Genomic DNA, 14,908 nt, shown 5'->3' on the forward strand with positions numbered 1-14,908 from the left:
ATTGCTTAATTATTACACTTGGTTTTTAATGTTTCAGCATGTTAAGTAAGAATCCTTCATTGAGACCAGCAGCAGCAGAGATCCTAAAATCCCCTTATATTGATGAGCAACTGCAGGTATGTAAGAAAAAGCAGTGCCATTTGAGAATGTATTTTGCAAAAGCAAAATGGAGGCAGGGAAGACATGGTGAGAAAAAAGAATTTGATAGCTCTTGATAGGAGCATTAATCTAGGGGACTTTCAGAGCTATAGTACAAATATGACTGAGGAAGGAAGCCCTTATCACTTGATATGCTGAAAGTATCCCCTCTTAAATGTTATGAGCAATAAGAAAACCAGACATTTATGCATAAAAAAATGTAGATCCCTTGGGCCTGGGTACATATATCTCTGAACTGTTCTAGTTACTCACAGTTTTAATGAAAACCAATGCCTTTTGCTCTTTTTGCCCAGGCTTCAGTACCTGTATTATTTGGCTTTCTTAGAAGGTGGGGAAGGAAACTGCTTGGTCAGTTTTTATATTAGGATGGTAATAGCTGAAGATTCTGAACAACTTTAACATCAAGTCTTGATGCCTCTTCTGTTTTAATTCCCTGCAGAAAATACAGTACAAGTTCAGAAAAATGACTGTGAAAGACAAGCCACATAACTGTCAGAAAGAAACTGCTCCCATTTTTGGTGCTGTGTAAGTATTTTAAACAGTTTTATGGGCAGTAGTATATGAAATTACAGTGTTGCCAAATAATGTCATTAACTTGTGTCTGTCATCACTTATGTCAATCTCATAGTGCTTTATGTTTGGACAAACTTATTCCCCAGAAATACAAGAGCAATCACTCCCATTAGGAAGATGCATAATTAAGATTTAGGCAGTAAAAAAGATTTGCAGATGAAATATTTTTATTATATGACTGTGTAAATTGCACGTGCATATGCAGTAAATGTTGATGTTAATTTAGTACCAATTGGTATGTAAATAATGTCATTTGTTCTGAAATTTTGGAGGTTTAAGCTGTCATTTTAGTTAGGTCATCATCATTTATAGTGCTGCTGTTTCTGTACCCACTAAAAATTGAATGTGAAAGCTATGTTTTCTAGCTGACACTAGACTGAAAGCATGTACACTTAAACTAGCATTAAGCTAATGCCTCTGTAGGATACTGTTATTTCTGTCTTATAACTTCAGTAAGAAATCAGGAGTAGTGATGTTTCTTGGCTCTTACATCAGCAGTGTCTTCACACATGATTTCTCTCTTAGGCATTGAATATATATTGAATTAAATAATTGCATTGAATTACAATGCTGCAATGTTTAAAGCAAATTCCAGCATGGAAATTTTCATTTTGCCTGTGTAAATTAGCTCTGCAGTTTCATGGACAACTCACCCTCCCCTTTGCTCCCCATCCCTGAGCTTTCTGTACAGGTTTTGTTCTGTTGGGAGCTAGCAAGAGCAAAACCTGGTTTGTGATCCTGTGAGGAAGCAAAGAACATTCCTGTTTCTTGTTTCCTTTAAATAATTGTCAAGATTTTAACAGCTCTCTCATATTTATTTTGAGTTATTAGGTAACAGCAAAATAATAATTGTTTTAATAAAGATTAAAACAATCCAGAACTGGCAGGGCCGTTGAGGCAATAGCACTTTCACCTCTGTTTTTTGTGACCTCTGCTCTTGTACAGGACCCACAGTTTTGCAGCTGTGATCTCTTTGCAGATGCTGCCAATTCTGCAGCTTGCAAGCCTCCCTTTAGGAGAGGTGACCACCTTCAGCTTTTCCAAACAAAGTGTAGTTTGCTGTCAGTGGTAGGAAGAAAGCGGAGTACAGATGGTTGAATTCAGCATAGCAAAACATTTATACTTCATTTCACACGGTTTAACTGCTGTCAGTGTGTCTGTAGGCTCTCATCTTTACAAACTGTGTTTGGAGTTTCTACTTGTCACTTCTATCCTTAATGTCTCTGTTGACAGATGAGTAGTTTTTTTTTGAGGCCAAAGTTTTCCATTTTGGTAGCAATAGGAACCTTTGGTATAAATAGTTCATTGAACTTTGCAAGCCTTGATGTAAAATAAAACAATAAATATATATATTCATGTTAATTCAATTAACTGTGAGAGGATTCCTTCCTTTTCAGATTACATATAGTTAACTACAGAGATGCTCCTTAGAGATACACTGTAAATAGTTTTGGGGCACTGAAATGTTTCCCAGATATTATGCCATGAATATATGAATTATATATCCATATTAAAATTGTATTCATATTAATATAAATATATACATATAATATGAGTACATATACATATAATATATACATAATAATATGAGTTTTATTCAGTATTTAATGTTTGTTGAGACATAGATTATGAAAATCTTCAAGAAACTTAATTCTTGCCTTTATCTTGTGAACACCATTTCAGATTCTTTATATGCAACAAAACCATTGTATCTGCTTTGGGGAAGCAGTATTGTTATTTGCAGAATATATATCCAGACTTCAAATATCCTTATGCTTCTAGAGGAGACTGATAAAACCCCTTTGTATTTTTTGTAAAATATGTACTGTATTCTGTACCTGATCCATTGCCATTAGCTTGGGTGTATTGAGTCTCATCACCTTCCAAATGGACATAATTTTCTGACAGAGCTAGCATGTGGAAAGGACATTTATATAAACCCCAGAATCTGTAAGTATACTTTTTCAGAATCAAATTTGTAGTCTCTAAGAGGAAGAGCAAGTAGCTCTAACTACAAACATCCTGCTCTTATGCTACTGATAGAAGGAAATAGAAAGTATGCTTCTGTGCAGAGGTCTGGAGCTCCTATAAATCCTGAAGCAGTGAATGTCAATTTATCTTGAGGTTTTAAAATTCAGGGCATCAATTAGTGAAAAAAATCCCAGGAGAAGATTTACTGTAACTTATCCTCACTTGTACTGCAGTGTGATTATTTTTGTCCAAGTGTTTGGAATATGCAAGAGTTGTAGTCTTATAATGACTTTCATTGTACTTATGAGAGCATTAGCTGCCAGTATTGTCACTGGTAAGTAAAATGCCAAATAATTCCTGCAATCCCAGACCTAAAGAGGTAAGAAAAATGAACTAAAAATACATGAAAAATGACAGAGAGCAGAAAAGGGGAAGAGAAAAAAATTAAATATAGTGAATTCCCCACATCTGCTGTCTTGCAACAATACTCTAGTCCCAGTGAGTGTACAAACAGTTGCTTGCTGTGGTATTATCTTCAACCATTACTACTTTGTATTTATATTTACTTTTTTCTCACCAGGAATTCTTTTTGGCATGCAAAGCAAAAAGGTTGAGCCTAGTTTCTTCTAGTAAAGGCCTCTGATGGCTTATTTTAATCTATTCTCACTCAAGTAATAAATTTTAAATATTTAAGTAAGTATAAGGCTGTACAAGTTCAGTTTTAACTTGAATGAAAAATTGCTTTTTCCCCCATGAGATTCTTTTAATTTAAATTAGAGTTTTTTACAGGAGACAAGAAATATGTCTGCATTATTCATACCTGAAGAGTTAGTTCCATTTTTATGAATAATTGAAGTCTTCTTGTCTTTGTCCTTAATCTTTCATATTTCACACTAATATTCATATCTTTGCACTATTTGAAAAACATAATGAATCTTCTCTGCTCATTTATTAAAATCCTGATTTCAAAATGATAGTCCAGAAGGAGATACAATTTGTATGATTACAAACCTGGCCTCTTAGATTATCAGAAGGGAATTTCTCTCATAAGAGCATAAACAGCAATTTGAAATGAATACTCAGTATTATAAATGCATGGTATAATAGATATATATTGTGTAAGTGAAAGGAGACTGCCAAGGCATTTCAAACTAGGGTGTAATTTTTGTTTTAATTACTGTAGGATGTGAGATAAAAACCTGAGATTAGTATCCTTTTTCTGATAAAGGACTAATACTGCACTCCTCAGTTGATAAATACAGCTGAAATACATAAGTCAATAATTCATGCTCAGCTTTCAGAGAAATGGTCTATGGAGACCATTTTACCTGTGAACTCTTATTATTGATTAGGACCAGAAATTCAAGAGGAGAACATTATAATTATATCTGTCATTAATGACACATAAATATTCTCATTTATTCCAGACAGCTTGTAACAATCAATGTTAAATGTACAAGCCATATTACAGCTCTCATTTAATGACTGCCTTTGTACTTGGAATATGCCCAATAATGAAGCCCGACAGGGTAAATATTTCACTGTGCTTCAATATTTATTCTTTTAAGGAGATGAATCTGCCTTTTTCCATCCTCACCTGAAATGAATCACCCTCTTCACAAATCCAAGCTTAAATATTTCAATTTAAATAGGCATTTGCTTTCCAAACTAAAGTCTATTTAGTCTGCTATAGTTCCAGAGAGTTTCTAATTATTCCATTTGAAATGTCACTGTGTTTCAATATCCAGTCAAAATACTGAATATTTACATTTTTATATGAAGATGGGTTTGCTTGCATTCAATTTCAGGCAGAAGAAAGTTCATTTGCAAACTCTGCAGGAACTTTCTGAAGTTCAGAAAATGACACCGCGGGAACGAATGCGGCTGAGGAAGTTAAATGCTGCAGATGAGAAGGCAAAGAAGTTAAAGTAAGTTGTGTCCAAACCATGCAATTTTGCCCACCCAACAGTCTAATGGGAGAGTTAGAATTGTCAAGGTAGAAATAAAGACAGTATGGGTCTTCAGCTACTCAAAGTCAATGAGGATTTTGAGTGGCAAAAAACTCACAGTGATTATTTATGTAGAAAGAAACTTAGAACATTAGCCCAAAACTGGTTCTTTGAGTACCATGGTTCTGGTTAAATAAGTAAGTGAGAGATTTTCAAATGTGTTACAATAGGAGGCATTTTTTAAATGACTGTTGATGTTAAGGATTGCACAGTCTGAGGAGTCAGACATTTAGCTGTAATCTAGCTTTTGTCAATTGTTTTGGCCTCAGAGGTTTTCCAGCAGCAGTTAATAGCTCAGAGGATAGTCTTGTCAAAAGATCAAACGGGGATAATGGACATGTTGTAAAGTGTTTATGATTGATGGGTTTTTTCATTAAGGGAGGCATAATAAAATGTTTTGGAAGAGACTAGGTACAGTTTCTGATGGAATATGAGGAACAACTGGAAGGCTTTGTTTGGGGTTTTTTAATAAAAACCAGAATATACTGTTTTGATGACACATTTGAAGCAAAGAACGAAGACTTTCTTGTCCTTTTGGAAAGTATGTCTGAAGAGCACTTGCGTCTGACTGGCATACATAAATTGATTCTCATTTAAAAAAAACCTCTCCTTGAACTGAAACCACTGTATAAAAAGTATTAAATTTAGTACCGCTTCTGCATGGTGCTTTCAGTAATATGGTAAGCTGATTCTTGTACTAATATGAAATTTGTAAATAGGAAGTCTGTGTCTTTCACTTTTTAAAAATGAATGGAAATCAGAAAATGGAAATCAGAAAACAGTGCTAATTGCAAGATTGTTCTAGTTTGTTTTTCATTTTCATTGCTTTCTTGCATTTTGATGTTTTCTGATGAGTTTTTCATATTTTTTCCTTCCCCAAAACGAAATATATTTGTTTTGTAATATGAAGGCAACATTAATATTCACACTCTGTTCTCAGTCTTGAATCTTTAAAAAGGATCAACATTGAGCTCTAGATCATTATCAGCTGACTCTGGCTGCAAATGTTGGAAACAATGCAAAAATGATACTTTCTCAAACTGGAGATCTGCTTCCAGCAGTGCAAATCCAGAGATGGGTGGGAAGGGAATGTATTAATGGAAGCTGGAAGGACTGCTTAATGAAGCACCTGTCTTAAGTGGTTCCACATAGAAACCCACAGTTACCAACTTGCCCCCAGAGGAAGAGTTCATACACAAATGTTGCATGCCTGTCTACAGCTGAAAGGTCCCTGCACTACCTGGTGGAATAAAGCCCAGAGTATTTAGGACCTTTGGAAGAACTAGAAAAGACTGGGACTAATAATTTACTATTTCTTGATTATGTTATGCAAGTTGCGAAGGTAGAATAAAGTAGGGTTTTGAAATAAGGTCTGAAATCTCTTTTTGTGCTCATTAAAACCTGAGTAGATGCCATGAATATTTGGCAACATGAAAATCTCAATGTGGAATTTGTTTCCCCACGTCTGCTTTTAGAAGATCCCTTTGTACATGCCCTGATATCATATTCTAAATACAAGTGTTCTGTATTTACAGGCAGCTGGCAGAAGAAAAATACCAAGAAAATATCAAAAGAATGCAAGAATTCAGGTCCCGTAATTTTCAGCAGCTGAATGTCAATGTCCTACATGTAAGTATGGGCTGTTGTTTTGAAGGTCTCATTTTTGTGCACCCAGGATATAGCACTTTTCTGTTTCCCACATAGTTTCTTAAGCACTAGAGTCACAGGCCTGTTCTGAGACTAATAACTGGGAAGGGCATCAAAATCTGGACTGCTTAGCTGAACTGGTTGATCTGTGATGAGGAAAATACATTCAGTTATTCAATATTCAGATATGGTTCAACAAGCTCCCTATTCATTGCAGTTTCATTTTTTTCAGTTATCTTTTCTTAATTTGCCCTTAAATCTAAAGATCTGCTCTCTGAAGTGTTTTATTGACTGTATGACATCTGAGTTGAAAATACATTTCTTTTCAAGATGTTTAGAATTGTAATCCTTTAAACATTTTATATTTGGTGTGGCTGAGGGCTCTTTTCATTTGCCTAACCATATTAACACTTCAGCTGGCTTTCTAGTAAGAATAAAGCCTTGGAATGACTCCCAGAATAAGTTGTCCTTTGCTTTTAAGCAATCTGCAACAGAAGATGAGCCAATTCAACACTAGCACCACATCCTATTGTAGGAAAAAAAGGGTCAGTTGAGAAATAGTTGGTGAATGCATCACAGAAATAATTTTTTTGTGCTTTGTATTCTATCTTTTTTTTGCATGTCCTCTCTTTTCTGTTTTCCATTGTGTCTAGAGAAAAAAAATAGTAAACCTGCCTCTTCTTATGGCTGAGTCACTACTGATCATTTACGAAAATGCCAGGATTTTATTTTAGTATTTGCCTAATACATGTCCCAGGAATTGTGTAGATCAGGGAAACCATTGCGTTGTGATTGTGCTGAAAGCTCTGTTCCTGTTTCTCCATGCTACTTCATCATTTGACTAAGGAATCTGATCAGCAGACTTCAAAACACCTCATTCATTCTCAGCCAGCTGCTGTGGGCAACTATGTGTCCACAGGACAGGAACCAAGAGGGAATGGGACAAGTGAACTCGGCATGTCTGAACTTACAGACCATGGTAAGAATTCAAAACCTGATGTTAAAATGAAAATTCCTGTCAAGAAAGATTTGTCCTTTGTGGTTCATGTGCAGTGGGGAAACTGCAGCTTAAAAAGTGGTCACATTTGTAAAGTTGTCAAAAAAGGGTGAAGAGAGAAGGAAATTAATCTGGGCAAATGTATGTACAGCAGATGTATAGCAAGGTTACATGGCAGGAGGTCTGTGCTCCCAAAGTTTGAGTGATTTGTGAGCAGAAATAGAGGTAAATGTACTTCCTCCAAAGGAGATGCTGAATTTGAAGGAAATTCCACATATGAAATGATTGGCATTAGAAAAGCGTTTCCTAACTCATCTCTCCAGTGAAAAAAGGAGTACAAGAATTCAAAGTGTTTGCACCTTTGGTACACTTTGATGCCCTTTTCTTTATCTTCAGCAATGAGAGGAGCAGATGGAAACTCTTTAAACTCTGCTTATCTATATTGTCCACAAATATTTAGCTATTGTCTAAAGAATATGAAGTACTATATAACATGTATTCTTCTGTTATAGACAAAAAGTAGACAAGCTTTTTGAAAAGCATCAGACTGAGGAAATCTCGTGGTCAATGAGGAGAATATTATTAAAATGACATTTATATGTTTTTTTCTACAATGTTCTGGAGTAGTGTCTTACTCATATATTTAAAAATCATTGTGTGAGTACTATTATGGTGAAATATTTTTAATCTGATTAAAATCTTGCAAATATTCATCAATATACTTTAAAGTAAGAAGGCTACTTTTCTCTAATAGCGCTGCCTTTTAGTCTTGGTTTATATGCATCTGTGAAAGGATAGGTCATTAAATTAATGGCATCAGAATCAGTTTGCTTGTGGTGGAGGTGTTTTGGGGTTTTTTAATAGCAAATGGCTATTTTTTTTCTTTCAATGTACCCTCATTTGTGTCTATGTGGTTGGCTTGCTGTTTCACAGCATGAGGAGAGATGACCTGTGTAGGAGAGAACCCAGCTTCTAGAAATACATCCTGGGGGGAGGGTGGGGAAACGTGCAAAGGGAGGACTGAGAGAAAGCAGTAAACGTGGGTGAGAGCTGGGTTGGGAGAAACACACAAAGACTCCTAAATAAAAACAGAACAACATGGTTGGAAGGAAAGAAACTGATTTTTCTGCCTTTAGAGGTCATTAAGCTTTTAAACTATAACGACAGGAATGAGATGCATTTGTATCTGTGATGCAAAAGCTGGGTCAGCCCATTGTACAAAACTGAATGCATGTTTAATTGCTTGTGCCAGAGTCTCTGATGGAGGAGTGGTGGGTTCATGACAGAAAAAGAGTTATGGATGAGCAAGAGAAATTACATGGTTTCTTTTCTTTGCTTTGTGAATACCTTGTTATTCCTGAAGCTGATGTCAAAGCTTGTTCTTATTCTATTCAGTATTCATGCTCTTCTTTTCTTTAAGCATTTCAGTGCAACCATGCATATCCTACATGTCTAATTATTAAGTTATTAATTGTACCTTTGCATTTGAAAATGTAGAAACTGTTCCAGCTGTTGGTTTTCCAATAGAATTTAGTTCTTGATCAATGGCTATACAAGACTAAAAGAAAAAAAAAACCAAAAACTAGAAGCAAGGCTATGAAATGGTTTTAGCAAGTTGTCTTACATATTAATTAATCTTGCTGACCCTTACTACATTAGCAGAAGTTAGCCTGTGAAAAGCAGACTAACAAGCTCCCTAGTTACAACTAATCACTCAGAATGTTTGGAAAGAAGAGAAAAGGCAGGAGCAACTTATAAATTACCAGGGCAGACCTAAAAAAATCCTCTGAAAAGCTAATGAGGAACAGCTAGGGATAGTACTCCAGACCCAGCAGGTGTGGAGGAAAGTTCAGAGTATCTGTGGCTCATAGCCTGCAGTCCTTCTAAAATTTGCAACATGAGCTGAAGAGAAGAGCAGGGTTTGGAGTATTGAAAGATCAGGCTATTAAAGGGTTAAGGAAAGAAATTGAGATTAAAACACTTTGCACTCCTCTTTCAGTGAAAATAATCTAAACCATTATAAATCACAGTTGTATGTCATTGTGGAAGGTGTCAAATACAAAGCTTAAGGTTTAGCTTTAGCAAGTAGTTTTGAATACTGTGGCATCTTGAGTCAGATTTAGTAGTGGTAGTTACACTTAACTGAAAGTTGGGGAAAACAAGGCAGTGTAGTTAGACAAACAAACCCCACTATGGCAATTTGGGGTTTTGGACTCAACAGTGGACAAAATTTAGCAAAGAAAAAAGCATTCTACTGCTATGGACTTTCCTGGGAAGTTCAAGCCTCTCTCCATGTTTGTTTTATGTAATCAGCAATGATATTCTGAACATTTTTTATTCTAACTCATAGCCTTGCGCACTTGAGAGACATTTGAAAGAGTTGTTTGAAATCACCTACAGCTGACCAATTTGTTAGTCTTCAAGCACATTTATTTTCTGGAACATGAAAGATGTGAGTGGACCCTGTGGTTTTGATGTGGAGATGAACTCATTGAACCACAGAAAAGCTTCCTCAAGACTGCTTACAGCTGGTACAGGTTCTTGAGAATCTTATAAGAAATTATCAGATTCTTATTCTGAAAGAGAAATGTTGCAAGCAATGTAAGCACTGTTTCTTTAACATTTTTAAGATGCATTGCCTTATTGCCCAGCAGCTTAAGTACTTCTCTCCTCCTCTGTATAAACCTCTATAAACTTCTATACTGCTCATATGTTTTAATACTGGTCACTTTTAGCATATCTGGACCTTCCATCCTTATTCTTTCCTTAAGATGCTTCCTAACTCTTTCCTCAGAATATATAATAATTATTTTGGTTTTTTAATGCCCTAAGTTTATGGAATTGTCATCATACAACTAATTTAACTCTATGGCAGACAGTGCAGTTAAGAATATATTGTACTACTAGGAACAATTTTGGCCTACTATAGGTATCTTTGTGTCTCTTCCAACTTCAGTTTCTCCAAGTACATGCAAGAGACAAAGGACCTGAAATAAGGTTTGAATAGAGATACTACACAGAAGCACTGAGCCACTGTCAGTGTTGAATTCAAATATTTGTGTGTTGAACATATATCTATTTATACATCTGTACACTTCATTTGTTTTCAACGAGCAGTGTAAAAGGAATAGCTAATGATTAGCATTAGGAATAGTTAATGATTAATAACTGAATTATCTTTATATTTTGATTTGGATGTTTTGTTTTCTGCTTCATTTCTCCAGTTCATTTTATTGATTAATTATTTCTGAATGTTAAAAAGTGTATTTTGCAAGTCATGGCTATGATGTAGGAACGAGCAGTGCAGAATGTGTCAGGATAAACTTGCACCTATGTTTCCTGTTCTTGCTGAGGGTTACCTACAAAGTATATTATTATTCTTCTCTTGTTATCATAAAAAAAAAAAAAGCCACCTAGCAATAAATTGCTTAACATCACCCACCCCCCTGTCTCTCAACCAATTTTTTATAGAAGCTATCTCCATTTGGACTAGGACAGATAGGTCAATGTGTATTTTTCTGGAGATTACTGCATTTTCAGTGCATGTACTTATCTTTCAATAGTGGGTTAGTGAAAATACTGGTGAGGCAAATTGTATTGTAGTGCTGGCAACCAGAGGTCAGTTCATCTAATAGAAAAAAACTCAACAAAGCTGTGAAAAAGAGCTCTGCATATTAAACTGCTCATTTCCATTAACAATAATGATTGCAGCTGGAATAAAATCATTCATTTTATAAGACATAAGCAAAATATTATCAACAAAATAATAGGACCATCCATGACCTACAACCCAGCCTGGTTGTTATGGATGAATATGGTCAGTGTCTTCCTCTGCCAGTTAGAACAGGGCAGTTCCAGCTGGGCAAGTTGATCACTTGTTTAATGTTTAATGATGTGGCCTCCTTCTAAAAAGCTACTGGAACCATCACAAAAGTAAAGCACTGCTTCCTAGTATACCATTACAATTCATCTTCATCTTCTAATGTACCTGATTGAGCTTGTCGTCCACTTTTCTGGTTCAAAAAGAATAACCAGAGATGCAGATACCCCCGTTTCCAGGGGAGTGGATATTGACATTTTAGAATGCAGAAAGTCATCTTTGCCCTAGATTTTCCACTGATAGACCACCTCAGCTTTTTTGTGTGTGCTACTACACACTGGGCTACGTAATGGCAGATCTCTGACTGCATCACAATAATTGAGTGCAGGTAGTTTCACCTTGGTTGCAATGTCTTCTAATGAAGCCAGATATTGCAGCATAGTTCCTCTCAATTCTTTGTACATCTTGATTCCTTTTTACTTGGCTAAGTTTCAGAGATATTGAATAAATTAGGAAACACTTATGGGGGCTTACTGTAAAGAATCCAGAGAAATCTGGATCATGCACTGTACCCACCTATGTGGGAAAGTGGGGTGGAATATCAGAAATTTCTTTGTTTGCTAGATAGAAAATCCTCTAGGTAGAGGAACACAGTCTTTTCAGCTGAAAATAGCGTGGAGAGCAAGGCATAATCTTGTTATGCAACAGTAATAGCTAAAGATTCAGGGTTTCTGATTCAATTTCTACAGTAGAACTTGCCTTGAAATTGGCTACAAAATCATAAGCTGTATCTAAAAATGCTTCTGGATAATTCCATGCAATTCCAGATGCAACAAATCTGCCATGTCCTTAACATCCTTGTTGATGTTTCTGGTTTGGATCAGTGTTTACAGTTGAAAGATAAACTGGATACAAAGCTACCAAAGGCCCAGACCTTTTACAGGAACCATAGGGAGAGTTAAATTCCACAAGCCACACACTCTAACAGGCATGAAAACTTAAAACTATGCACTGGCATTTGTGGCTAAAATTGCCATTTATATTCCTATCAATCTCACAGCTGATGAGACATGGTAAACAAGGATGGAGAGGATTTATTTTTTTAAAAAGGCATTACAGAAATTATATATGTATCTATATTTTAAGGACTTGTCCTCATTGTACTATTTCATTGCCTGGAATGAGAGAAAGCCAAAGCAAAACAACACTGGACATAAGGGGCACTAATAAAATATTATATCCTGCATTTCTGGATTGCCAGCTGGGGCTTCCGTTGTGTTCACATCCATTTTTGTAAGACTCCCAGCTCTTCATAAACTGCTACTGCAGTTAATAAACATGTTTTTGTGTGGGAAGGGGTCAAGTTAAAAGAGGAGAATAGCTTCAGTTAAATACTTGTGGTATTTAAATTCTTTGTGCAGAAAAACAAAGTAACAAATTAAAGCCGTATGAATAAAGAGGCATATTATGTGATCTCTCTGATCTCTATTATATTGCTTTTTATTTCTGTATACTGCAAAGATTATAATTTGTTGAATTCCTTATCTTAATATCTTGTAATACATTACACCCTGATTTCATTACAGTTTCAAAATAGCTAAGTATGTTACTGTAATTGTGTACATCATTCCTATGTCTCCATGGCTAGTTTTAAGTTATGGATATATTGCTTTGACTTTCAAGTGGACAAAGTTCAGTTGGGCCTCAAATAGGAAATGTTCACACATTATAAAACACTGTGCTTTTTTCCTAGCCTGTTATTTTTACAAACTGTGTTTGTTGAAGGATTTTCAAGGTAGTTTTGTAAATCTTGGAAGGTTAAAAACCTGTAATATTTCTGAGTAGATAATCCAGCATCTATGCACACACACCTTTGTTTTTGTGCCTGTAAAATGGTACTTGTTCATACTCATGAACTAACACTCTTGAAGATGACCATACATGTGATCACACTACTCAGAGGCTTTAAGGAAAATCAGGTCTTGTCTTGGTTTTCAGTCTGGCAAGTCAAAATAAAGCAGAATGGTACTTAGAATAAGTAATATTAAGCACCTTTTTGCATTGTTCTTGTTACATTTTCGTTTGTAACCAGGAAATCTTGTCTCAATTAAGGGGACAGCATTGCTGTGAGTTCTGTTGTGGTTAACCATTGGTCTCCTCTTCCTTGTGGTTACCCTACTCCCAGGATCACAAGGCTTATTCCCTGACTTGCTGCAATGATAGTGTGGGATGCTTGTGGAGAGAAACTCATTAGCTTAGTTCTGGCATTTGCAGTTACCAGTCCTACACTTGTCCTTGGAACATGGGCTGACAAACTCCTGAGACTCTTGCAGGATCTGAGGGTGTAGTGTGCTCCTCTGACCTCCTCATCTGTCTCTTGTTTTCATTTCTCGGTTTCACACTGAGTCCAACTTGTCCCAGATTCAATTAAAGCAATACTAAATCTGATTTATTATAGCAAAATCAAGATTTAATGAAGTTTGCAAGTTTTACCCAGAAAGTGAAAAATTATTCACTGATTTTTTTTCCTTTTTTATCATTGACTAAAGCATTATTGTTTTTATTTAGGAAGTTCTTTCCTTGAAGTATTGCCTTTGGAGAGCAGGAGTTGAACTCAGGAGTTTTCTTCAGGAAATCTTTTCCAAATCTATCTCCTCTTCAACATGCCTAGCTACTAAAATATTTTCATAGCTTCACAAAAATTCATAGCTTGCTTCTTACAAGAAGACTTGCACTTGCTGGTTCACAGAGGGAAGCTTGCAAGAATGAAGTCTTTACACAGCAGTTATGTAAAAAAACCCTAACACTTTCAGTGTGGGGAGAGCAAATTATGTTACTGTACAACTTCTGCTTTTTTCCTAATCTATTTTTCAGACTTGTTTATTTTGGCATTGATAAAGAGAGTCTATTTCAAAATTCACCTTGGTCAATGACTAAAGTTAAAATTATTCTGTCCTAGTCTTTTTAAAAATGACACAGGAATTCCCTTCACTTTTTCCAAGGTGTTATGTTAAAAAACATTTATGAAGCACTCTGTGAATTTAGGAAGCAATTATAAGCAGATGCACTGAAATTGTGTAAGTCAAAAACAAAGTACTGCATACTGGATTCTATAGCAGATACTTTCAGATAATTTCAGTGTTTTAAATCTTCCTTAGAAAGATGCTAGTTTCTATTCCACATTGTCCTACATGCAGAGCACCACAGCTTTACACTGCACATTAGACACGAGGTTGCTGATGTAAATAAAGATGCACCAAGCTTTTGCTGCAACAAAGCATCAGTGAACAGGATGGTGTTGAAAAACATTTTATAACGATTCCCAGTCCAGCCCCAGTTGCTGGCTTACTTATCCAACTAGAGGGCATTTCTGGGGAGCTGAGACAAATTCAAGTGAGGAAGAATTTGCTCTGAAAGAAGCTGTAAATACTGAATTAGATTGTATATTTTGCCACTTTAGCTTTCACTGCATGTGGCTGTCAGACAACTGGGTGGAGGGAATGAGAAGGTGACAGCAGTGAAGATCTTGGTTGAATTCGCCTGCTGTATTTTCTGCTTCACAGAGCAAAGTGTGCCCCTGTGATCTTTTAAAGATGTGCTTTCACAAGTGAATTTCATCTGGGTGTATAAGGGCTCAACACCTTTTTGCTTGGTTGCAATCATTTGTTTGTTTTTCTTACTTGTTCAACATAGGACTTATATTATTGCTTATATCTAAATAAAATGCATTTT

The 14,908-nt window shown here is 35.8% G+C and overlaps 1 protein-coding gene across 3 annotated transcripts in view; it reads left to right on the forward strand.

Annotated features, from left to right (window-relative positions):
* Window positions 1–14,908, forward strand: part of NEK11 (NIMA related kinase 11) — an 81,996-nt gene that overhangs the window by 34,022 nt on the left and 33,066 nt on the right. For all 3 annotated transcript variants that reach the window (XM_050971486.1, XM_050971485.1, XM_009086384.4), the window contains 5 exons: window positions 38–116; window positions 599–684; window positions 4,512–4,631; window positions 6,248–6,341; window positions 7,206–7,338. In XM_050971486.1, the coding sequence (XP_050827443.1) occupies window positions 38–116; window positions 599–684; window positions 4,512–4,631; window positions 6,248–6,341; window positions 7,206–7,338 (512 nt within the window). The remainder of the gene's footprint in view (window positions 1–37; window positions 117–598; window positions 685–4,511; window positions 4,632–6,247; window positions 6,342–7,205; window positions 7,339–14,908) is intronic.

Source organism: Serinus canaria, chromosome 2 (assembly GCF_022539315.1).
Source record: "Serinus canaria isolate serCan28SL12 chromosome 2, serCan2020, whole genome shotgun sequence".
Lineage (NCBI taxonomy): Eukaryota > Metazoa > Chordata > Aves > Passeriformes > Fringillidae > Serinus > Serinus canaria.